Source organism: Prionailurus bengalensis, chromosome B1 (assembly GCF_016509475.1).
Source record: "Prionailurus bengalensis isolate Pbe53 chromosome B1, Fcat_Pben_1.1_paternal_pri, whole genome shotgun sequence".
Classification (NCBI taxonomy): Eukaryota; Metazoa; Chordata; class Mammalia; order Carnivora; family Felidae; genus Prionailurus; species Prionailurus bengalensis.
Window position 1 is genome coordinate 162,429,403 of NC_057344.1, and position 25,909 is coordinate 162,455,311.

General features: G+C 42.8%; 1 protein-coding gene across 2 annotated transcripts in view; it reads right to left on the reverse strand.

The window, feature by feature from the left end:
* Positions 1-2,065: 2,065 nt before the first annotated feature.
* KIT (KIT proto-oncogene, receptor tyrosine kinase) overlaps positions 2,066-25,909 on the reverse strand; it is an 88,349-nt gene continuing 64,505 nt past the window's right edge. Inside the window, exons 8-21 of one of the 2 annotated variants that reach the window (XM_043572625.1) lie at positions 19,440-19,554; positions 17,720-17,901; positions 16,387-16,493; positions 16,163-16,289; positions 15,776-15,880; positions 15,576-15,686; positions 14,260-14,410; positions 12,066-12,157; positions 11,452-11,579; positions 10,272-10,394; positions 6,200-6,311; positions 5,989-6,088; positions 5,520-5,625; positions 2,066-4,415 (exon numbers count right to left, since the gene is read on the reverse strand). In XM_043572625.1, coding sequence (XP_043428560.1) covers positions 4,284-4,415; positions 5,520-5,625; positions 5,989-6,088; positions 6,200-6,311; positions 10,272-10,394; positions 11,452-11,579; positions 12,066-12,157; positions 14,260-14,410; positions 15,576-15,686; positions 15,776-15,880; positions 16,163-16,289; positions 16,387-16,493; positions 17,720-17,901; positions 19,440-19,554 — 1,691 coding nt within the window. In that variant the 3' untranslated portion in view covers positions 2,066-4,283. Of the gene's footprint in view, positions 4,416-5,519; positions 5,626-5,988; positions 6,089-6,199; positions 6,312-10,271; positions 10,395-11,451; positions 11,580-12,065; positions 12,158-14,259; positions 14,411-15,575; positions 15,687-15,775; positions 15,881-16,162; positions 16,290-16,386; positions 16,494-17,707; positions 17,902-19,439; positions 19,555-25,909 lie in introns of both variants that reach the window. The other variant, XM_043572623.1, reaches the window with a different exon arrangement.

The following is a 25,909-nucleotide window of genomic DNA, read 5'->3' on the forward strand; positions in this document are numbered from 1 at the left end:
GAAAACATTCAGAAAGAAAGGACTCCTTTGTTGTGTGGTCAACCAGCTTTCATTCCTGTAATAGTGGAAAATGCTGGACAGAAATGTGGGTCTGTATTTCAGACTATTGATGTGTCCTAGCCACACAATTCCCCCGATTTTAAGAGGATTCCTCTTCTTTACAGTCACCTTTCAGCCCTCTCCCCTTTCCTTTCTGGAGGTTCTACTATAGGTATAGATGCCGTGTCAATAAAGAAAATAAAAACTGATGATCTTTTATGTGCCTAACCCATTTTTAGTAAGATCGCGTGGTTAGTGGTTGTTCTTTGTTTCAGGCTGGGAGGACTCTCGGGCCCTGTGGAGATTCTGGACGGAACTTCCTGATCACAAAAGATGTTCTGGCCACAAGACAGTACCCAACCACCTGCCACAAATCAGCTTCCTCCAAGCAAGTGACAGAACTTAATGTTCCAGAAGCAAGTGAGAATAAGGTCGAAGGGTGGAGCATGAACATCTCACAACAGAATAACCTCTCTTCAAAATCCAAGCCAACAAGAACACAAACCACTTTCTTGGGATGCCTCATGTCAACCCTGTGAATGACTTTACAGTTCACGTTAATTTTTCGACAATCTCTTTTAGGAGGAAACAGGCCAGTTATATTAGACTGGACCACACAACACTGTCGCTGTTTCACCATCATTTTGCCTACAAAATTGGTCATTTCACACAAGTCAACCTAATAATAATTGTAGCAATGTGTAGTATTCTCAAAATATTTTAGGGGCGCCTGGGTGGCGCAGTCGGTTGGGCGTCCGACTTCAGCCAGGTCACGATCTTGTGGTCCGGGAGTTCGAGCCCTGCGTCAGGCTCTGGGCTGATGGCTCAGAGCCTGGAGCCTGTTTCCGATTCTGTGTCTCCCTCTCTCTCTGCCCCTCCCCCGTTCATGCTCTCTCTCTGTCCCAAAAATAAATAAACGTTGAAAAAAAAATTAAAAAAAATGTTTCATATACGTATTTTTCAATTTAAATGGAGACTGTGGGGTGTATGTGCCCCTTTGAAACAGCACACCTGTACCCCTTGGATATATACCTAGTAGTGCAAATGTAGGTAGCAGCGCTGACAACAACCAAAATATGGAAAGAGCCCAAATGTCCACCAGCAGATGAATGGATAAAGAAGATGTGGTATATATAGACAATGGAGTACTACTCAGCAATCAAAAAGAAGGAAATCTTGCCATTTGCAACTACGTGGATCGAACTGGAAGGCATAATGCTAAGCAGAATTAGTCAGAGAAAGACAAATATCATAGATTTCGCTTAAGATACAAAACAGATGAACATAAGGGAAGGGAAGCAAAAATAATATAAAAACAAGTAGGGGGACAAAACATAAGAGACTCTTAAATACAGAGAACACACTGAGGGTTGCTGGAGGGGTTATGGGTGGGGGGAATGGGCTAAATGGGTAAGGGGCATTAAGGGAGACACTTGTTGAGAGGAGCACTGGATGTTATACATAGGGGATGAATCACTGGGATCTACTCCTGAAATCATGATTGCACTATATGCTAACTTGGATGTAAATTAAAATATAAATAAATAAAATAAAAATAAAATAAAATATAAAATAAAATAAAATTATAAAATAAAATAAAATAAAATAAAATGGAGACCTTGGGTTGTAAAAATAAAATGAGAAAATATAGCACATACTAAATTCTTAATAAGTGTTTGTGGAATCTTCAAGTATATAAACCCCAGTGATCTGATGGCCTTGGTTGTATCTTACGCACACTAGGTATAAACTTTTTTTTTAATGTTTGTTTATTTTGAGAGAGAGATCAAGCATGAGAGAGGGGCAGAGAGAGAGGGAGAGAGAGAGAATCACAGAACCCAACACAGAGCTTGATCCCATGAACCGTGAGATTGTGACCTGAACCGAAATCAAGAGTCAGATGCTTAACCGACCAGGCCACCCAGGCACCCCTAGGTACAAATTTTCTAACATCAGGCTGAATGCCCTTTAACACTTTGAAGCTGAGTTTCACTAAGCTTGAAAAAATAATAAAAAAAAGTTCCACTTGATTTGTATATGTACATTTTTATTAGAATTCTTCAGAACTGTCAATAGTTGGACAATACACCAGGAAAAAAACACATGGAACATCAACATCCTTTAAACTTGCACCGCGCACATATTTACACATAAAGTTACTGTATATATAAAAAATATTTTCAAGGACTCATGGGCTGGGGAATTATTCAAAAGACATTATTGCTACATTTCAATATTTACAAAAAAAAAGCCATAAAATAATTTCAAACATTAAGCCACTGCAAAGAAACATCCAATGTGGAAAGAAAAAAAAACAACTATAAAAATATAAACTTTCAAGAATATCCAAGACAAAACTCTCAGTGAAGTGCCCCTGAAGTACCTAGACACCCACAATCAACAGCCACTTATCTTACTATGATCAAAGTCAATAGAAACACAAAGGAAATTCTCTGACAAAGTATGGCAAATAGCGACAATCTCTTACGTGATAACAAAACCCCAAAACCTGTTACCTTTGGAAAGGTGCGAGAGTATAGAACTCCAGTGCAAATGGTTACTTCCAGCTAAACGACCACAGTTCTCTAAATGTAGTCTAAGGGACCCAGGAGGGGGAACCGTGAAGGCGGCATACCTGAATCTCGCGAGACAACAAACAAACATGGCCGCATACACAGGGACCTCTGACGGTTGGGCAGGGAGTTATTAAAAAAAAAAAAAAAAAAAAGTCAACTCTAAGAATAATATCCAGGCTACAGCCCAAAGGGTACAATTTAAATATGTTTCAGCGGGAGAGTAGCCTTACGTCTAAGGAACGGTTACAGTATGTTGAGTATATAAACATCAGAGTGCTTTAAGTGTTGGTGGATTGCAAATAAATAAGTACTCAAGCACTCTGCTTCCTATATGGCTGCTATGTAAGCTTTCGGGAAGCTCCTCTGGACAGCTGGGTGAAGAGAAGCAAGAGCAGTACTGATGATGAAGGCCAAGCTGCTTCTTGAGTGTTGAAGGACCCTCTTGGGCTCAAGGCAAGAATACCCCCCAAAATATTTGTCTACAAGCATACACACACGCGCGCACACACACACACACACACACACACACACTCACATAGGTACTGGCCCGGCGTCCAGGATATGCCTGCAGAGGAGGCCGAATCTAAACTTAATGTCTGGCTACAGAAGGATCCAAACTAAAACAGCACTGTTTTGTCACTCCCGAGGGAGTCATGCAGTCAGTCAGTCACTTTCTCAAATGGCATCCCATCCATTGAGCACAATGCCATTCTGAAGCTGGTAGGCTTGTTCTGGAGCATCTGCAGAGCAAGTTCATAGGCTACAAAAGGAGATCTTTGTTAAGATTGTGCTTGGCAATTATGGTTTTTTTCTTCTTAAAAAAAAAAAAAAAAAAAAAAGCACTGTTTCCTTCCAATTTGTCTGGCCCTTAATCTATTTCTACACACAGCAGACTTGAGCCAGGGTCATATCCAGAAACTACATCCTGTGGGTTTTCTCTCCTCAATATATGAACATGTACAATTTATAGATGAGTATATACAAATGCTGGCTGGGGAGGCCTTCTCTCCGATTCAGCGCCCTAACAGCGAACTCTATTTACAGACCAGGTCAGTAGTACAAAGGCTCATGCCCAGCAGCGAGTCTTATGTTCCTGCTCGGGGAGCATTTTTCCATGGCCTATGTCTCATTCCTCAGCACGAAATCCTAGATTTCTTAAGCCCAGATATTCATAGACTTCTGCCCTTTGTTCTAATAACATTCCATTTTCCACATCAAGAGATCAGGTTTCAGCTTCTAATCTTGCTGCGTCATCGTATCATTATGGATGGTTATGAGGCCCAAAGGCGACTACTGCCATTTATTCAAATAAACTATCAACTCTGCTCTTCAAACAGAAAGTGGAGAAGCCTTGGAGAGGCCCCAGGGTGTGTGGCCCATCCCACCCTCCCTTGCTCCAAGTCTGCATTTTGTTTTTGTTTTGTTTTGTTTGCGTTAATGGGGGCTGCCTCGTTATCGGGGATACGTGCAGTTCGAACCCTTACAATAGCGTGGTGGCTGATGACAAAAATCATTGGCCACTAAAGTGTGCTTGTAAAGACGGGATTACAGCGGGGTGTCCTCTACCCTGGAACAGGATGCGAGTTGAAGGGGGACCGAAATAACCAGGATAGGAACCAAAAGAAGAGGGATCGTTCTCGCTGGGGAGACCCCGGCGCTCCTCCTGCTTCAGGCATCCTCGTGGACCAGCAGAGGTTGGGTAGAAGATGTGCTGCTGCCCACAGAATTGATCCGCACACAATGGTCCACCGCTGTGGGGCGCTCCCGGTTCGGGCTGCAGTTTGCTAAGTTGGAATAAATCTGTGGAAAACAAGCCCACAGTTAACACGCCAGTCCCTACACCACGAACACGACGACAAAGGGGCCCATTTGGGCTTCGGGATCGCAAATAACTTACAAGGCCTTTTAAAGGGAGGAGACTTACAAGACTTTCACAGCCAAAACCCCAATCCTATTGACAAAAGGAAACACAAGCTTTGTTTTAGCCCTCATTTCCCCCCAGGTCTGACACATAAAAAGTGATGGCAAAAAAATGTGCTGGGACGCATCTGGGAACAAGTATCATCTAACCTATTAAAAAGCTTTATAAACCTCTGCGGCCAGTGATGAACCCAATGGCTGATGTCATTTGCTGGGAAATCGGTGGCCCTTCCAGGGGTGGGAAATGCTGTTGTATTTGAAATCTGCTCGGACACCCGGAAAAGCAAGCTTTAACCCAAAAATATCAGTGGTGTGCTCTTAGAAAAGGTAGCTCCGAGCCACGATCCATTAAAAAAAAGCAGCTTAAATAAATCCGAGTTATAGTAAGGATCACGAATTCTTCCTTAAGAGCAGGAGAAGAAATAATGGATTTGAGTTTTGAACGCCCCCCCTCCCCAAATCACTGGGAGGGATCTCCCAACTTCAAACAGCTCTTCATTCTATATGGCTTGTGGGCATGACAGCTAGCTACCATTTTCTGGCTATGCTTGTTTGAGCAGAAGGTCTATTTCACTGCAGTAACAAGCTGTCTTTTCTATGCCTTCATTCTAGTTCACATTACCCCCACTGTCCAAAGGCTGAAGGGCCATGACACGTGACACAGAGAACACGCCGACCCCATGACCGGCACTTGGGGCGGGGGAGGAAACACGGCGCATCCTTATGGAACGTTCCGCTTCCACATTTCTGCATGCAAAGCCCTCCACTCTTTTTCCTCCTCATCTCATGTGTTTAGGCTCAGAAAGGAGAGCCGGGCAGAAAGAACTGTTTCCATTGCTTTACGTGGCTGCCCAAAGCCCAGTTTGTCACCTAAGCCAAGGAGAGAAGGGATGAATAAAGGTCTTCACCCCCAGAGCCTCAGAAGGGTGCATCTGGAACCAAGAAAAAGCAAGGAGGTTCTACGCCTGGCCAGAGGGAACTCACATGATTGGTGCTATCTGAAATCTGCTTCTCGATTAGCTGCACGATCTGCTTGAATGTTGGCCTTTTCAGGGGATCAGCATCCCAGCAAGTCTTCATTATGTCATACCTGCAAAGCAGAAAGCCATTTTCTATCACCCCCCAATGCCATTAACCTGGCTTCTCACGGCGTATGCCATGTGACAATCTCAAATTCCAGGGCCGTGCAAACGGACATACTGAATGGCACGCGCGTGATGAAATAAAACACCGTATATGTGAAAGGTGGCAGAAACTTTCCGCATATTTGGTGACAAGAGATTATGAAAATAAGCTACAAAAATGACATTTGATCAAGATGTCATAAAAAGGAACCAGGTGACATTGACATTTCAAACCGTACCAGTGAAAACCCTTAACATCTGGGTTTCTATCTTCGTAAAGGAAAATAAAAGGGGAAGCACTATCTGAAGGAAAACGTGTCGGCTCTTACATTTCAGCAGGTGCGTGCTCAGGGCTGAGCATTCGGAACCCTTCCTTGATCATCTTGTAGAACTTAGAGTCGACTGGCATTCCAGGGTAGGGGCTGCTTCCTGAGGCACAAACAGTTTGCAAATCAGTGTTACTAATAAGCAAGCAGGACACTGACAAACCTTAAAGAAGATGCTGAGTCTAACCAAGGTGCCTTTGGCAAGGCATTTTACCTAAAGAGAACAGCTCCCACAGAAAAATCCCATAGGACCAGACATCACTTTCAAATGTGTACACACAGTTGAAAATGCTTTCAGGTGCCATCCACTTCACAGGTAGCCGAGCCTGTAATGGAAGCACAACAGATTCGGCCAGGTTAATTAAGAAGCTAAAAAAAAAAAAAAAAATTCCTGTAGACATTGCTCCTGCTGAGGGGGTGAGGGTGAGAAGTTGACTGCCCGCCATCTCACAAAAGCCTTTTCCCCTAGGACCTCAGATGACTCCTACTACCTCTGAAACTGGGGGCTCACACGATCCTATCCCCATTTTCAAAAGCAGGACATTGAGTCAATACAGCATGGTGGTTAAGAGCACAGCCGTCAGAGGCAGACACATGGGTTCAAATCCTGGCTCCGCCACTGGCCTTGAGTAACAGAGGTTTGTGAGTTACCACTGAATGTGTTTTCCCTTTTCCTTGATAGAAACATGGCCTCCCACAATAAAAACGACATTTCCCAGCTCCTTTGCAGCTTGGTGTAGCCATGCGACTCAAGTCTGGACACTAGGTTGTAGGTATGATACGGCAACTATAGGAAGACCTTCTTAAAAGACGGCTGGCATGTGCCCTTTGCTCTTTCCCTTCTCATCCCTCCTCCACCCTGCCTTCCGATTGTGGTGGCTGGCTATCCAGTGGCCACCTTGGGCCAAGAACAGGAGGGCTACACCAGAGATGTAAGAAAATGGAAGGGTAAAAGGATTTGGTCCTGAGTGCTTCACAGAACGTCTACACCAGCCGTGGCCTGCGGCTACTACACTTCTTTTACTTTTCTTTTGGGTTTTCTGTCCTATGAAACCCAAACCATCCTTCATGAATACACTGGGAAGGTCACAAGTATCTGTAATTAGAAGACAATCTCGGGGCGCCTGGGCGGCTCAGTCGGTCAGGCGTCCAACTTCGGCTCAGGTCATGATCTCACGGTCCGTGAGTTCGAGCCCCGCGTCGGGCTCTGTGCTGACCGCTCAGAGCCTGGAGCCCGTTTCGGATTCTGTGTCTTCCTCTCTCTCTGCCCCTCCCCTGTTCATGCTCTGTCTCTCTCTATCTCAAAAATAAATAAACGTTAAAAAAAAAATTTAAAAAGACAATCTCAATATAGTCTGCTAGAAAGCAAAAATAATACTTCATATTTCACGGGGTGTTTGGTGGGTTAAATGAGATCACGTAGGCAAAAGTGCTTACCACAGTACTGCCGACGGACCAATCTCTAAACGATTGCCTTGCACAAGCAAGCACACAATAAACAGGGGCGGCTCATGGTGACTAGGACTATTCCAAGGTGGCAAGAGGCAGATTGGTCTTTACATTCAACAGCTGAACTTCACATCCTGAACTCTCTCTGCTAAAATCGAGTCAGACTTGCTGGGACTATTGCTCTTACAGACATTCTGGATTCCTGGATCTTAATCTACCACAAAAAGCTAACTCAGTCCTTCTCTTAATCCATTCAGGATTGAAACTGGGAAGACAATTTTGTTTTTCTAGTGTTAAAGTTATTTTAGCCAGCAGGAATGAGAAAAGAAAAGAGAAAAGAAAAGAAAAGAAAAGAAAAGAAAAGAAAAGAAAAGAAAAGAAAAGAAAAGAAAAGAAAAGAAAAGAAAGAAATTAAGGAAGAAGAAAAGAAAGGAAGAAGGAAAGGAAAGGAAAGGAAAGGAAAGGAAAGGAAAAGAAAAGAAAAGAAAAGAAAAGAAAAGAAAAGAAAAGAAAAAAGAAAAGAAAGAAGGAAGAAAGAGAAAGGAAAGAAAAAGGAAGGGAAGAAGGAAAGAAGAGGAAGAAAGGAAGAGAGAAAAAGAAAAAGAAAAAGAGAAAAAAGAGACAGAAAAAGAGAGAAAAAGAAAGAAAAGGAAGGAAGGATGGAAGGGAGGAAGGAAGGACACCTTCCAGTATCCCCTCCCAGATTCTATACCTAAGTTCCTACAGGGAGCTTTAACCTGAGATTGAAGGTGTCCTGAACTCAGGGGCCTGTGGACTTGGAAGGGGAAAAAAAAATGCCATACATTCTTATTTTCACTAACTTCTAAATGAAGTTTAGCATTTCCTTAAGTTCTGGATGAAAGCAATAAAGCCCAGTAATGTCAGCAGGTCCTGTGATTCCATCACCAACAGTCACTGCAGACACCTCCATCATGATTAGTGTTTACATTCATCACCACTTTGAAATCAGTTTTTAGACCCACGGCTAGAACAGGTTATTCTGTGTAACAAAGAAACACGCGTACTGATGTCAAAAAATATCCTTTTTTAATATTTTGATAACTATATTCCAATTTAACTGCTTTTCTTGGTAATCCTATAGGTTTTATTTTATGCATTTAAGACAATGTTCTGACAAGGTATCCGCTGGCTTCACCCGCAGAAATATGACGAAGAACCTACGAGGAATGGAAGAACTTGCTGAGAAGCTGACACGGGGAGATGTCACATGACTATGATGTAGCAAATCTGAGGCAGTAACATGTTGTGGGAGTTTCCCTGCTTTTAACTTGTCCCATAAATCCTCCTTGCCCAGGAGCCTGGTGAAGAGAGATCTGTAATTGGTTCGTGCAACAGACTTGAGCTGGAGCCCACAGTCTAGAAGCCTGGTGGGACCTAACCCATCCTTGTTCACTACAGGTCGCGAACCAATCACAAGCTATTAAAAGAAGGTGCAGCATAACCACTGTCATGATTATTTATATCCCACATAAGACATCTATAAAGAACAGTCAGAAGAACGAGCGCCACGTGCATATTGGCTGCAACGCACCTGAATTCTGTAAAGTTCTAAGCACTTCGCCTAGATTCACTCATTTAACCCTCCTAACAACTTGATGAGTCAGGTGACAGTATCATTTCCCAAGAAGAGAAAAAGAAGCAAGGTTGAGAGGCCCCGGGTAATTCTTGCCAAACATCACAGAGCCATTAAATGATGGAACCAGATTCGAGCTCGGCAACGGCAGTCCAGAAACTGCCATCTTCCTCCTCTTGCCCTTCTGTCAATATTCCAAGGCCTGGATCGGGGACTACCTCTCATTCTTTCTTCCAGTAGTGCATGCACCGGGATGGAGAGAACTTGGTTTCATTAACCCTCGTAATAATGAAGTGCAGCGTCAGAAGCGATTTATTAGAAACACATGCCTTGATCAGGAAGGAAAGCCAGAAACACTTCTGTAAAGCCAAGCCAAGTACAGCCTACCCATAGAGATGGCCACAGTAACGCAGGACAAAATATTTCATTATCCTAAGGCACACACACAGCTACCATCAGGAATAAATCTGGGCTGGGGAAACAGGCCTAGGAAAGAGATGCAGAAGAATATATACACGAGACTATATGGCTTCCCACACTAACGGGATGCTGCTTTGTAGATCGTGGGTTCTGGATTCAGCCTTTAACCGACCTGTGTCATCTCAGAATCAGTGATGCTTATTACTAAAACATATAAAACATACTGAGCTTTAGTTTCTCCAACTCTGAAAGAGTGAAGACATTGCATTCTAACACCCAGGGGTTGTTCTCAGGATACAATGAAAATTGGCAACGAAATAAAGCACTCTGAACTAAAATCACTATGTTCTATAAGCCCATGATTACTTACGAAACTATTTAATATGCTCTCTATTGGTTATAAGATCCAACATTCTACATACCTAATTCTGAACATAACCTTAGATTTTAATCTTTTTCACATAGCATGTCAATCTCCAGATAAAATTCCCCCGCTGTGACCTTCAGGCCCACATTTGTTTCACTTGAACAAAACAGAGTTCATTGCTATTCTCAGGCTACAATGAAAATTAAGGCTATTTCTGTTTCCTTCACATGCCCCATAATTACACAATTAGAATTAGGAATTCTATTATCGGAATGTTAGTTGTAGTAATGTTCAGCATACCATGCAAATTTTGCTGAAGGACACTTAATTTGACTGCTAAAATGCATGCTATCTCAAAGGTAGGATTTGCATTACGAAACTCATAAAAAGCAATTCTTAGAAAAACTTGAGACTAACATCCTTCATTGGACTGTCAAGCAGAGAGCGGGTACTTACGTTTCCTTTGACCACATAATTAGAATCATTCTTGATGTCTCTGGCTAGACCAAAATCACAAATCTTTGTGATTCGACCATGAGTAAGGAGGATATTTCTAGCAGCCAAGTCTCTGTGAATACACTATTAGGAGAGTGGGAGAGAAAAGAAAACCATTTACATTTATTTTAAACTCCTCAAGAATGAAAACTACGTGCCACGTTAGGATGCTGCTTCTGTCACACAGGTCCAGTAACTTGGCTTCGCACTGAAACTATTCGGTGCACCAAAAATAAACATCTAAATTACGCTCTGAATGATGTGTGTTTTGCATCGTTAGGACCTTAATTACTACAATCGCTTTCAAAACCAACTCGAATACATTTTCTTCCTCTTAGGACTGCTTTCCATTCACAGGAAAATACATTATAAATAGTCACATCATACTTTTTAAACTGAAAACTCATTTTGCATGCTTCTTTTTGAATGTCCTTTTATAGAGTTTCTGAAATGTGTTTGCAACTTCAATTTGATGTCTCCCAAGGACACAGGGAAGAGGCTCTTTATTTCAGCCATCCTACATCCTCTTTTAGTTTGGTAATTGTTTGGAAATGTCACCAGTGACACTTACGGGGAGGATCTGTTACCTCCTCCTAGTCTGCCAGTCCCATTTGCTAGGGCACCCCCTCACCCTTCCAGAGACTCTGTTCCTTGTTTTGATCCTATCATTCTCTTCCCATCCCCATCTTTTCCCCAAATGCTTATCATTCTGACTCCTTTATTCCCCCACACTTCATAAACCATACAATATTTGAGGTCCAACTTCAATAAAGCCCAAGTATGTGCTTCACCAAGCATTGCAACTGCATGAGGTACCCCTTCCTTTTGCTGATGAAATCATTCTCTCTATTTTCTAAGAGCAGCTCCCGTATCCTAAAAGCCAAAGTTTTTAAATGAATTCAACGCATAAAAAAAAATATTCATAGAAAGCTCATTTAGACAGGCTTGCACTTTAAAGCTTATAAATGAGACCAGGAATTCCAAAAAGACAGCAGTTGGAATATGAAGAAACGAAATCTCCTCTGTTTTGGGTTACTGCACTTTAAAATGACACCGTGCATTCGAACTATGGCTCCAAAGTGGGGCTTGGGGCTGGGGGGGTTGGTGTGGGAGTGCTTTCCCGGGAACCACGCCCACTCACATTCTTCGAGGCGAGGAATGCCATGCCCTTGGCCACCTGGTACGAGAAGCTCAGCAAGTCCTCCAGGTCTAGAGCCAACTCATCGTCCTCCATGATGGCGGGAGTCACATCTCTTTCTATGTATGAGCCTGTTAGGAGGAGAAGGACTTTGTTAGCAATTAAACCTCAAAGCAAGGAAAACAGAAGATGGTGACAACAGGGATACCAAAGGGCTGGTAACGAAGGGACTGATGTGAACGTGCAGGCAGGTCATCTCCCCGGTGCTGAGGAAACGGAAGTGCTCAAGCACAAAGTTACTATTCATCACCTGGGGCCTCGGGGGAGCAGGATCGTGAATACAAAAATCTCATGTTTTTGATATGTAAAACATGTATCTGATACATTTTGACATGCAAAATACATATTTGATACACATATATTTTCATACATGCAGTAAGATGCGCATACACAGTAACAAATGCTCTGACCCCAAAACCCACTTGGAACCCTTAACTGCCATTCAACATTGGCACTGTTATTGGGGGCTACTATAACGGGGAGCCAGTCACTATGGGGCATGGTATTATATTTCATAGCAGTATGAGAAATCCTCTCGAAATGAAAAAGGTACCCACCTATCCTGGCAGATCTCCTTTTGTCTGCCTTGGTTGGCACAACATAAGAAACTCCGGGTTTCATGTCCATGTATTCATTCGTACTATCGTTGCTGGGAGAGAGGAAATATCCATCCATCAAATCATGACTGAACAAAATGGGAAAAAGGGGAGTACCCACGGGGCAGGCTCTATCCCCTCATTCCCTTCTTTACAGAACAGGCTGATTTTGTTCAAAGAAAGTACTGCCAAGTCTGAGTGAAGAAAATCTTGTCCATAAGATAGGAGATTTTAATATTCAACATTAGGGTCCAATCCCCAGGAATGAGACGGCATGTTTTGTGTTCAATCGTAGATGGGATTCGGATTAGAAATTCCCCATCTCTTGACACCAGGGATTTAATGAGGAAACAGTAAAAAAAATTAACCCCCATCCCCTTAAACTCTCTCATATTAGCCCCAAGAGACAAGATGAAAGAGACAAGACACAAAGGGCAAGAACTTCTGAGATGTGTTATGGGGGAAGGCAGGGATCGTTAACATATAGCGACTGATGGAAGAAGGTTTTAAAAAAACCAAGTTTAGTTCAGATAAACACCAATAATTTGGATGATTTTCTGAACCATCTGGACCTCTTGAATCTGCAACATTTGGCTGGAAAGTCTTCAAGATTTCTAGTACTTCCTGCTTCTGATTAGCATAGAAACACTGTGACAACAATCTCCTTCAGATTATGCTGGTGGTTCCAGTCCCATATGGGATCCCAGTGCACAAAGAACACCACGTCGGATTGAACAATTTAGGCCATTATTTCAGAAAGTTGAAAAATATCTATGGGGCCAAGGTTTTTAGAAATAAGGCAAAGTGGCTCATTTATTTATACAAAGAGCGTATGTTCTGGAGAAACTAACCAAAGGTGGTTTGTACTGCATTTTACTACCACCTGACACTACCCAAATTTACTGGGCTAAGAAAAAAATAAATAAAACAAAAAGCCTTCGCCTGGGGTTTAACACTTTAGCCAGGGCAGGTACAGAAAAGGGCTTTAAGAGGTAACCGTCCACCAATAATATTTGCTGAGGTCTTCTTGAGGGCCTGGAGTCAAGTTCGAAAGACAACGTCTTGCCATCTCAAAATGCAGGGGGTCAGAGTGAATAAAAGGCAGAGGAGAAATCCAATACACAATTTCAGAAGTATAAAGCATAAGGGAGGAGTATGATTTCTGCTGGCCTCTGGGTGAATCTAAGAAACCTTCATAAATGGTGGATCTCAACCTTTGGAAAGAACGGGCAAGGTATGGCAGAGAAGAATCCTATTCTGGTTGGTAAGCCACATTCGTCCTCCTTAAAGGAATTTGAAGCTCCTTACACATCATTCAAATTCAGAAGTATATTAAGTATAAAACAGATGAAAATAAGGTATAGAACTTTTATTTATTTATTTATTTATTTATTTATTTATTTATTTTAAATTTTTTTTTCAACGTTTATTTATTTTTGGGACAGCAAGAGACAGAGCATGAATGGGGGAGGGGCAGGGAGAGAGGGAGACACAGAATCCGAAACAGGCTCCAGGCTCTGAGCCATCAGCCCAGAGCCTGACGCGGGGCTCGAACTCACGGACCGCGAGATCATGACCTGGCTGCAGTCGGACGCTTAACCGACTGCGCCACCCAGGCGCCCCATAGAACTTTTAAAAATGTGCTAGTCTTTGTGCCTTTTTATAGCATGATGAGTTTTTTAAAAAAGGGCAAGGTATACAGAAATAATTCAGAGGTAGATGGTGAGAAACCTACATGCAGAGATACGTTCAGAGCTCTCTGCCACTCTGTTAAAGGTTTTCAAGAAGTTTACTGAGCCAACTCAACAATACATAGCAAGCCCGACAGGGTGAATGAAATGACACACAAGAACAGAGTCATAAGAGAAACAGGTACAGAATTCATTCAACTCAACAGAACTAATGCCTTGAAACAAACTAAAGATGCATTTTAAAAAATCAACGGAAATCTAAGTTTAACACTCTTCAAATCTTTACAAACACTATTCGAACTTTCTAAATTGTTGGTGACATCTAAATGATTTAATAATTCTGATTTTGTGCCTCGAAGTATCTCTGTTCAGTTTTTTTTTTTTTTTAACAATCGGCCTTGATTGCAAACCCTTATGACCCCTCGAACTGCCTGTCAACAGCTATTTATGTAAATCAGCCTTACCAGGAAGACTCCTTTGACTGCAGAAGGTTCTTATAAAGTGCCACTTCTGCATGATCTTCCTGCTTTGAGCAAATAAATGAATCACGTTTTCTTCTCAAAAAATTCAAAAGATCACCATAGCAACAATACTCAGTAATGACCAGGGTGGGCCCTACAGGCATATAAGAGAAGGTTAAATAAAGAGAGATGAGATATATAGACAATGCTGCCCTCCCCCATAATTACACTCAGGAGTGATCATAACCATTAACATTCAGGTTCGTTTGATAAGACCACTTAGTACCGATACAATCCTACCTATTGACACCGCTGGCAAAAAATAGCATTCTGTGGGGTCAAACTGAACAAGCAAGTCCCCTTTACCTGACTTTCTAAGTAATGTCAGTATATCAGTGCTTGGAGCCAGGCATGACTGCTGGCTTTACAAAGAGTTACCGCTTTCAATGTTGTACGACTATCAAATTTCCTCCATGAATCCTTTGATTCACTTCTGTTTGCAGGGGCTCCACACCCTCTCCCACCGTTATTGTGGAAATGACGCAGAGAACAAACTGCATAATAAGAAAAAGTAACCACAACGGAACAGCCAGCTGATATGTGACCGTGCCTACAACTGCAGCCCTGAAGTTATTAACAGGCAACTAATTCACTTGGGCAGACATGTTGGCGAACCATGCATGATGTGGATGCCACCTTCACGGGGGCTGTTCTAAGAAATTATGGAGGCCGTCAATTTGACCGCGAATCTCTGTACATCTTGAGGAAGATGGCTGATCTGGTCCTTTGGACCAACATGTTTTCTGGAAACATCACAGAAATCCTTGATGGAAGGCTCTACCTCAGAACTGCTTCAGACTGGAAATTTATTTTCTTGCAGAAGTGAAGTGTCTGCCTCATTTGGTGCATTATTTGAGAACTGGCAGGCTTCGAAGTCTATCTTTAATTATGACGTGCAAATGAATGTTAACCCTTTAGTGACTACAAATGATCCAGCAAAGTATAAAGCCTGCAAGATCGGGAGACGTGCTAGATGAGAGGAGACATTCTCAAGATACTCAGGAGGTCAATGTCGAGGCAACATATGTGACAGTAACTCGGGTATGTCCTGGGCTGTCCCACCCATGACAATAAAACTCAAATACACACTCTGAAGAACAACACTTTTGGGAGCAGAGGCGTGAAATCGAGCAAGAGGTAACAACCTGGGCAAAAATCTTGCGAGAAGCTTGTAATCGAGCATTGTCGAAATCGTATTAAAATTTCCCCTTTTTTGATCATTTGAAAGATAATAAAAGGTAATTTGGTCATGGCTTTACCTCCAACGGTGCATGCTCCGAGAAGATTCACAATATTCATGTGATTGCCGAGGTAACTCAAGACTTTGAGCTCGGACATGAGGGCTTCTCGTTCGGTTAAATGGGCACTTGCTAAAATTAGAGAGATCTCATTTTAGCAAAAAGTACATCTGGCAAGCCAATGTTGAGGGCATGCAGCAGCCTACAGGAGAAAAGCTTACGTTTGAGCATCTTAACAGCAACGGTCATGGCCGCATCCGACTTAATCAGGCCATATGCAGTGGCCTCAACCACCTTCCCGAAGGCACCGGCACCCAAGGTTTTTCCTGCAGAAAGGAAGAGAAGAGAGCACGTGGTGGTGTTGGGACCAACGGACCACCTGTGTAATCTCAAACTCAACAATTAAGGAACTGTTACGGAATTAAGGACAAATCTGTCCATGACATCTCCCTATAATGTGCAGTAGGCCAACTCTATCAAAGGTGGTGACATTTCACAGAAAACGCGGTTTCAGGTGCAACAGAACAAAGGAAGTTCTTGGGGTTCCCTAAAGTCTTTGTTATGCGCACCCAAAGAGGTTACACGGAAAGCCCCGGCTTCATACTGACCAAAACTCAGCCTGTTTCTGGGAAACTCCCATTTGTGATCGTAAGGAAGCTGTGTTGGGTCTATGTAAACATAATTGTTTCCATTTATCTCCTCGACAACCTTCCACTGCACTTCATACATGGGTTTCTGGTCGGGGGAGAAAGGGAAAGGTATATCGTCTTTTAATGATGAACATTTCAATCATTACAGCGCTTATTAGGGGAGAGAGCAAAGGAAGGATTACCTGTAAATATTTGTAGGTAAGTATCATCACGATAATACACATCATACCAGCTGCGATCACAAAACCAATCAGCAAAGGTGTGAACAGGGTGTGAGGATGCATTTGTTCTAAAATGAAAGGGGAATGTGGAATCACAATCTATTAGCAGGGACGGATCTTTACCACAACCACCTGACCCCAAACTCGCCCATCTCCCATTTTAACAGCCCATGGCAGGGTTCAAAGCCATGGGCATTCTCTGCTCCTTGCCTCGCTTATTATCTTACTCTTGTTATTCAAAGGAATCTTTTCAAATAACAACTGAAACCAGGCTCCTGTGGAGGTTGAGATTTCTGTAGCACAAGAATAATTTTATGCCGCTTGTCAACAAAAAACAATATACGAATGAGTTTTGTACTTCAACCAAATTCCTGCTTTGGACAGCTTTAAGAAGTTTCCTTTCTGGAGGGTCTAAACTTTCTTCTTTATGCTTCCCTGCATTTTCCAAATTTTCTACATTGAGCAAGAATTTCTTTTACAACCAAGAAAACATTGTAAGAAAACATTTTTAAAATGTTCTTTCATTGCCTGAGTAAAAAAAAAAAAAATCTATGATGAAGAACAATGGAAGATTCTTCCTTCATTACTCAAAACTGAAAACACACGACTTTTTGGCACACATCTTTGCCAACTCAAGAAAACAAAAACTAAGCCCTAAGAATGTAGGTGCCCGGTTTCTTTGTCTTCTAACTTCATACCAATTCATCAATTTGTCCACAAGGATCATTTAACTTATGTTAGCAGAGGTAGTCAGTCACTCATGATTCAAATTTTGCAGACATTAAAGAAATAGTTCACTAACGTGACTTCATAAAAGTCAGTGTTAGCTTTCTGATACAGTGCCTGGTGACGTATTAAAATGTGATTTTAAATCACTAAAATTTTAAATTAAATTTAAATTTCTAAATTGCCCTAATTCTGGTTATGTTTGGCTATAAGGTAAACATACTCCCCTATTTTTTTTCTCTACCCCCTTTAAATGGAAATGATTGGAAATATGCGATTCATTTTATACACACACACACACACACACACACACACGTGCATGCATGCATACATATGTGCACAGACACATGTAAATATAAAGTGTGCAGTTAAAATCACTACATACGTGTTATTAACAAACAGTGCAGAATGAAACTTAGTGAGTTTGATGACGGCATGGTACAATGTAGAAATTACCAGAAATGACATGGCCATTGGTGGAATGGACTGAAAATCATGACTGATATGGCAGGCAGAGCCTAAACATCCCCTTAAATTGGATTAAAAAGAAATATACCTTTGCTGTTACCTTTAAATGCAAAGTTAAAAAAGGCAGAAGTCTTGCCCACATTGTTGGAAGCCCTACACTCGACTGTGCCATTGTGTTTGAAAGCACTGTAATCGATGGAACTTTGAACCACTAGTTTTCCAGACGGCGATACAGATGAGTTTTGCATCTGCACATCCAGTGGCCCAACAGGAACAGGACATCTAGAGGGAAGAAAAATAACAACCCGATTTACTCCAGAAAGATCAACCATCATGAAATACAATGGGTTTGGCATACTTTTCAAACTAAGTTAGCAGCCCATAATCAGGAATTTCCTTTTACGACCAACAGCGGGAGCACAGATGGGCACTAGGTTCCCTGGCACAGTGAGAAAGAACAGCATGGTGGACAAGAAGATCCAGGGAGTGAGACAGGAGTTCGAATCCCGATTCAAACACCTATTCCGTTGAGCGGTTTCATGACCGGTTTCAACGGTACATGAGCGTTGAAAAAGAAGAGCCTAGAGGAGGAAAGAGTTAAAGTCTACAAGGATGAAGACAGGGCGGCCCCCAAATCCCCAGCGGCTGAGACCCTGCAGCTCCAGGTTTCATGTAGGGAGACAGAAGCTGTACCATCGGCTCGTACTCCAGGCAGCAAAGCCCATCAGGGGCTAGACCCAGACGACCCTATTTTAAATTATGTCCTCCATACGCCCAATACCTTTCTATTCCCTCACCTCGTTTTATTTTTCCCCTTAGCACTTAACACCCGATTACGGTAGCTGTTCATTTCATCTTTTGCGGACCTCTACCCATTAGACATAAACTCACAAAGCTGGGACTCAGGTGTGTTTTGTTCACCAGACTGGCGTCTAGCATACAGCTGCCCTCCAGAAACATTTGCTGCACACATCACAGTAACTGCTGGGGTTACTGCCACTGCCGGGGCATTTCCAGGGGTCTCGAGCCCTCCTTATTGTTCCCCAAAGAAAACATTCCACTAAAACTCCGCTGAAAACAACAATCCTACGTAACCTCTCCCAACTCGTCGTGATAAAGAGGTCTATTCTGTGAAAAATAAAATTCCTATTATTATCCTGACTATTCAGTGGTGATGTTACACTGGGCTTTTAAAGCCGGAGCACAAAATAGCGTTTGATGGATAAAAACAGCAACGTTGACCCCATTTTCATCTTCAGGTAATGTGAAAGGACAATTTAAGGCTTAAGTGCAGATTGCGAGGGAGAGGAAAACACAATGCCAGATGTGCTCTGCTCAGGGGCTGGGCACCTAATCAAGGAGAAAACCTTTTAAAAACACGCAGCTTACAAATGCCATATGTATGTTGTAACTGCACGATCATTACTTTTTGGTAACTTGGCAATTAACTTCTGAGGTAATTTTTTTCGTGGTAACTGCAGCCACGTTTCCCACACACATTACCTCCTGTGTAGAGAATGGAAATCTAATTACTCTGTCCTGGAAAACTGCTTTATCTACCTGCAGGCTAGAAATTGCGTGATAAATCCAAACGATAACCACCAAAATAGAGAAGTCGCTCGGTAATCATTTTTCAGCAAACAAAATTAATGTCTCCCACGAAAAATATAGCAATTGTGCCCCCTACAAAGCCACGTGGAGAGAAGAACACAATAAACAAAGCTTCCAAAAAAAAAAAATCTGAAAACATATCTGAAATTCAACTAAATTACGGTCCTTCCCTTACGCATGTCAAGCGGTACCCAAAATCATCACCTCACCTCTGCTCAGTTCCTGGACAAAAATACCAATCTACTGTGGGCTCCGGGAATCCAGCTACCAAACACTGTAGTATGCCACTCACGAGACTTTCATGAGTCAGGATTTCTGGTTTTGCTGCAGGAAAAGAGAGACGGTCATACGTCAGACTGCTGGAAAACCTCACCAAGACTTCCTCCCTCCCTTGCTTTCAAGTCCTTAGAACTTTCTTGAGGTTGGAAGAGGACCCGGAGGGAACACATTCAAAGGGGAGAATCTGAAGCAGGGAGGGAGGCAGAAGTGAGGATCAGACCAGGAGGGGCTTACAAAGAGCTGCCCAACCCCAGCGTGGACTGTCCACACTGCAGACGTGGGGGTCCCCGAGAGCTCCCCGTTCGGGGATGACTGAAGTGGGGTTTGCAGGACCACCTGGCAGGGTCTCTGTGTCCTGCGAGGGGCAATCGGAAAGACGGCTTCTAATCCGAACGTTAGGATGCCAGACTGTTGGGAAGGTGGAAGTCGCGTTTAAGATTCCTGCCACCAGAATTTCACATCACTGAACCTGCCATCGGAATTTCCAGTTATGGCACGGACTGGCATGGATGAAATTAAGAGGAGTTCCAGGAAAAGAAGAAGTCCCCTCTGCCCATCTCAGGAAGGTCCTCTTTTGGGGGTGAAGGGGGGGGTTGGGACAGAAGGGAATGGGTGTGAATGAAAGAACGGAATCATACTATTTACAGAGAAACCCAAACAGAAGAGTAGAATACAATACGGGCTTTGAACTCCAAAGTTTTACTTCAAATGCAAAATATGGACAGAAAATTGTAACAGGAAGCCAGCCCGAGAGTTTTATTCATACATACACCTAAACCTGTGTACAATCACTGAAAAAGTAAATTGTATCAGCAGGCATGCTCTAATTTGACATTTCTGGGTAGCGACAATAATCAACTGGTATTCAATCCAGAGTGCCCTAAAGCACTGCAAATTCTTGAGATGATTTCTAAAGTGAAAGGAAAATGAACTTATTACGTTCAGTTGTTCTCCTGGAGATACACTGGAGGACTGCTAACCCTTCGAGAACGAGCAGGCCAGACTGTGAGCATCCGACAGCAGGGACGAGGGGATGCTCACCCTGAATCCTTAGCACAGCATCAGGCACAGAACTATGGGGGGCCGCACACGTGGCGGCCGGGCCTGCAGAAGGGCGCCCACACTTACCGGGAACCCGCCCTCCATCAGGCCTCCTGGTGCGTAACGTGGGAATAATGACCGTACCCATTTCACAGCGATGCTATGACAATTAAATGAGATAGAGCACACCAAGAAGGAAGAATGATATGCACAGAAATGAAATAGATTTATTTGTTATTAGTTTGTTAATGATTCAGTTATCGTTTTCGATTCAGAGTACCGACCCTCCTTGGTGAATCAAGTTTGCCACCGCCTAATTTAACTGTATTTGCCACTCTAAATACTCTCTTCAGTGACGTACAAATTGCTTGAGATAACGTGATAACGTGTATGTGTTGTAACTCAACGCACTGGGAATCTGACATCGAGTATGTTGCAACTGACTGGGAAAATACACGTGGTGAGAAGGTTAAGACGGACAGATCGGAAGCTTAGGAGCTAACTCCCTCAAAGGAAGGGAATGTTATAGAACCACCTCTCGGCACCTCACCTCCTTGCAGGCAAAACAGCTTGGCAGGGATCAGAGTGTCCGCATGCATGGCACACCCACCTGCCACTCAGCCTGGCCCCGCGGACGGGCAGGCCATTTGGCTAATATGCACGAAAGAGCGGCACTCCAAAGCAATCTCAAGGTAGGGGCCTCCTTGAGAGTTTGGATCCAATGCCAGCTTTCACAAATAGAGCAAGAAGACGAGCCATCGTCTTGCAAAAGCATCCATCTGGCAAGTCTCATTTAATTATCATGGGCAACTGTGTGACTGGGCTGAAAAGTAGGACAGAACACAAAAAAACAGTGGAACTTTAGGAGAATGCTATTTGCTGGAGACGGGAGGCGCCATACGGCAGGTCTGTCTGGACTCCATTCAAGTGTCATCTCCTTTTTCAAGCCATGCTCAACTCTCCAAAGCCAAGTTGGTTGGTCTCTCCTCCCTGTTCCTGCAGCATGTGAGGGTACCTGACACTCTTATACGACATCCTGGTCTGCCTCTTCCATCAGACTCTACGTACTCAAGGGCAGAACCACGTCTTACTGACTGTACCTCGGATGTGGAGCAGGGGCAGAGCTGCGTGGACAATTAATTCCCCTCCAAAAGAACAAGGTCCCCAGAGTCAAAGGAATTCGATTAGAATCACAAGAAGGGACCTAGAAGAAGAGACTAACAGTGACTTCCCTGTGTGGGGGGCACCATTTCCACTATTTTGCAATAGCGGGCCGTAAGACAGCCACACATCTACCTGTTCATGTGAATTTTTGTTTAGCGCAGAGATTCAAGGTGAGGGGGGAGGGTCGACACAGAGATGGGAAAGATAACTGGATAGGACTTAGACGGGAATCGAGATTCTAAGACAGGTGCCCTTATACCAACATTCGTTTTGTCACCCATCCTTCCGAATGCCACACGATAGATTCTTTCAGTAGAATTAAATATAAATCCAGTAGGGGGGGAAAAAAAACCCTGAAAGGATACTTCAGATGTTAACAATGGTTATCCCTGGGTTACGGAGAGTTTCAATTTCATTCTTTCGACTTACCTTCTCATTTTTTTTTTTTTACAACGAACACGGAGCTAATAATGAACCAATAAACCATTTTTTAATTTAAAAAATTGGAACAGCTCAAAATTACATAATCAGTTACATTTAGCTCTGGCTACCATCAAGATCCAAGCCTTCCAGCGTGACACCTGGTAGCAGTTACACAACGGCCAGGCCTGGCAAGTGGCGCGGTCCGGCTGGCCTACTTGTTCTTGTGTGCTGGTTAATTGGGCAGATTTCTAAGTTACTGTCTCAGGCCAGTTGTAACCTAAGGCTAACAGGGAGCTTTCATCCAGCTGGTCCTTAGCCTGGCCAACCAAGCTCAGAAGGCCTCCAAACTTCAATGTGCATTTGAAGCACTAAGAAGTTAAATGTAGATTCCTGCCCCCTCCCCCACCCCCCAACCCAATCCCAGAGATTCAGTAAGTTGAGGATCTGACCCAGCAATGTGCCTTCTTAAAGTACCTACGAAAGACCCTGATCAGGGCCGGGACTAGGGTGAGGCCAGAAAAACACATAGGGTGTGGATTTTAAGAAGGCACTCACCCTCCTCAAGGTTTGTAAATATAGGGCTGGCACAGTCAGCGAGCACCTCCTTAAATTTTGCACCCAAGGCGCTTCACCCTAATCCCAGCCCTGTCCTAACATTGGTGATGACAGACCTCATTTTGAAAAGGCTAAATTACATGAGTACAGTTTCAGCTCTACATGGCAAGTTGCACTATGAAAATGTTTAATGCATAAAGAATGAGCTAGGTATAAATCTGATTCCTAAAAATGAAAATCTGGGCTCATCTGCATTTTGTAAGTGCCTCGATGCACTGTGTAAGGCATTAAATATGCATTTTGCTTTTAAAGATACATAACTCTGCAATTCTCCAGGTTAAATCTGAGCTGTGGTTTCTGAGATATTCGGCAATCAGCAGTATACCAAATGACACATTCCCTAATTCCTCCCAAGTTGGAGGTTTAGATAAGCCTAAGAGGTGTATGAGTTATGTATTTCCTGCGGAGATTAAGAAAATAGCCTTTTCTCCTTTCAAAGCTTCATGGACCTGAGTCATTCCAGTGTCTCCAACAACACTGATCAGCTTGTAGGCTGATTTCAGAGTGCTTAATGACTCTACTGAGAATTTATGGCTCATGCAATTAAAAATCCTAACCATTTGCTGATTTACCCCAGAAATATGTGATCTTGAAAAATATTCCTTGTTACCACCATCAGGCCCATACGGAAAGCAAGAACAAAACAAATTTTTAAGAACACAGCACAGATAATAGGAGCTGGGGTGGGGGTGAAAGGAGACGCACAAGTAACCGGTGCAGAAGCATTTTGGAGTTGAACTCCTCTCGCCCCCGACCACCTCGACCGGCTCCTGCTACGCATGCACATTTACCCACGCTCTATAATCAGCAAAGAACATGAACTTAGGTCCCCAAACAATAAAGAAACTAAATGAAGAGGGCTCATAAGGATGCATTTTGTTTTTATGACTGTAGGTCTGCTGGTATTTAATGGCAACATAGCAATGCTTTGTAGCAATCTTTCACTATTTGTGCCTGGGTCAAATCTGTATTCCTGCCACCACACTGTTACGATAAAGGAACTTAAGTCAGCTAAAATAGGAGTAGAAAACAATTCAGGTTAACTTTTACTTCTGCTTAAAAATCTCCCCAGAATAGATATATTGAAAATATATTTTGTTTTACACATTCTTAAAGATCGCCGGAAACTGGCAGATGGGCACTTTGATAGAAGTTTGTTTAACAAATGAAATAAAACTTCAACTATAGGTGCCTGTATCCAGGTATCTTTAACAGAGTATCTACCATTAACACACACATGCACACACACACACACACACACACACACACACACACACACACACACACAGTGGCACCTGGGTGGCTCAGTCGGTTAAGCTTCCAGCTCTTGGTTTTGGCTCAGGTCATGCTCTCACAGTTCATGAATTTGAGCCCGTGTCGGGCTCTGCACTGACAATGAAGAGACTGCTTGGGATTCTCTCTCCCTCTCTCTCTCTCTGCCCCTCCTTAACACACTCTCTCTCTCTCTCAAAATAAATAAAATTAAAAACAGAAATCAAAACAAACAAGCAAAAACACCCTCCTAACAAAGTGATATTCTAAACTAGGGGTAAACTAAGTTTCCATGAAAGGGTGAGGCAATAAATATTTTAGGCTGGGATTTTTTTTCTACCATTCAAAAAAAAAAAAAAAAAAGTCTTAGTGTATGGGCCCTTCAAAAAATAGGCTGCAGACTGAATCTGGCCCCAGGTCTTACAGTCTGCCAATCTGTGTTCTAAACAGCCATTAAAGATCTCCCAATCCTGAGATTGGGATTAACGAAGATTAAGTTCAAATAATTAAAAAGTAATAAAACTGCCTGCAGAAAGCCTTCCTCAACCAGAACCCCCAGGCTCAATTTACAGGGGTACCACTGCCATGTGACCCAGACATGGGGCAGGAGGATGTGGACACACGCGTGGAGTGCAGGCATGTGATAAAATTGTTAGTACAAGCATTGAATTCATTTTGCCACATAATTCAGAAGTGGAGGAGAACAGTTACTGACATCTAACTCATGGGAAAAATATGCACCTCTTCGTGGGTTTGCTTAAATTTCCACTAAGCTATAGGTGAACCTGTAAATACATGTATAACTGAAGGCGGCTAATTTGATGTAAAAACATCCCTGGCTCAACTGGAAAGGAAGTTTCCATAGAAGAGAAGTTCCACTAATATGAAGAGGAATTCATGCTGTTTTTTGAATAGTGTGCCCCAAGTTCAGGGTCAATTCTGGCAGTTTACATGGTTACATAACTTAAACCTGTTTCTCCTGCTTTTCTACCATAAACATGAAAGAATGGCCAGATCATACGAACAAAGGGCCTTAACAGTCTAGAAGGTTGCCTGTTCTCAAGCAGGCTGTGTTTAACTAGATCCCCCAAATTAGCAACACACCCCACCAGACCAACTTTCTTATACGACATGAAGGAAAAATGACACCAACGCATATCCTAAATGTTTTTAGAATATAAGAGAATCCAATTCTACTTTTTTTTTTTAATTTTTTTTTAATGTTTTATTTATTTTTGAGACACAGAGACACAGAGCATGAACGGGGGAGTGGCAGAGAGAGAGGGAGACACAGAATCCGAAGCAGGCTCCAGGCTCTGAGCCATCAGCCCAAAGCCTGACGCGGGGCTCGAACTCACGGACCGCGAGATCGTGACCTGAGCTGAAGTCGGACGCTTAACCGACTGAGCCACCCAGGCGCCCCTCCAATTCTACTTTAAAAGGAGGTTGCCATGATATTCCTTTTTTCTTTCCACTTAAGTGTCTCCAGCAATTCTTGCAGCCACAGAGACCCTCTTAATTAGGAAAAGGAGATATTAAAGTGTCACATCAAAAACAACACTCGTAACTCCCAAGCAATTTAACAACAAAAACTCATTTCAAATTCGGGAAGAGAAAATAAAAACAGGGCTCAGACACCGTCAGATATTGCAAATGAATACACACTACCTACAAAAAGATTAATGTAAAAAGACAAGCAACTGTTTTTACACGGATTAGCAACCACGCTAAGAAGATCTGAAAATTATTCCTTAATTTAGAACTGTCCCAAAAGCCAGCACAGTGCATCTTCTGTGACATATGTTTAAGACATGGGAGCATGAAAGATAATGACAGATGATAACCTTATTTACTCCCAGGCACTTAGGCAAGGTCGCTCATTTGA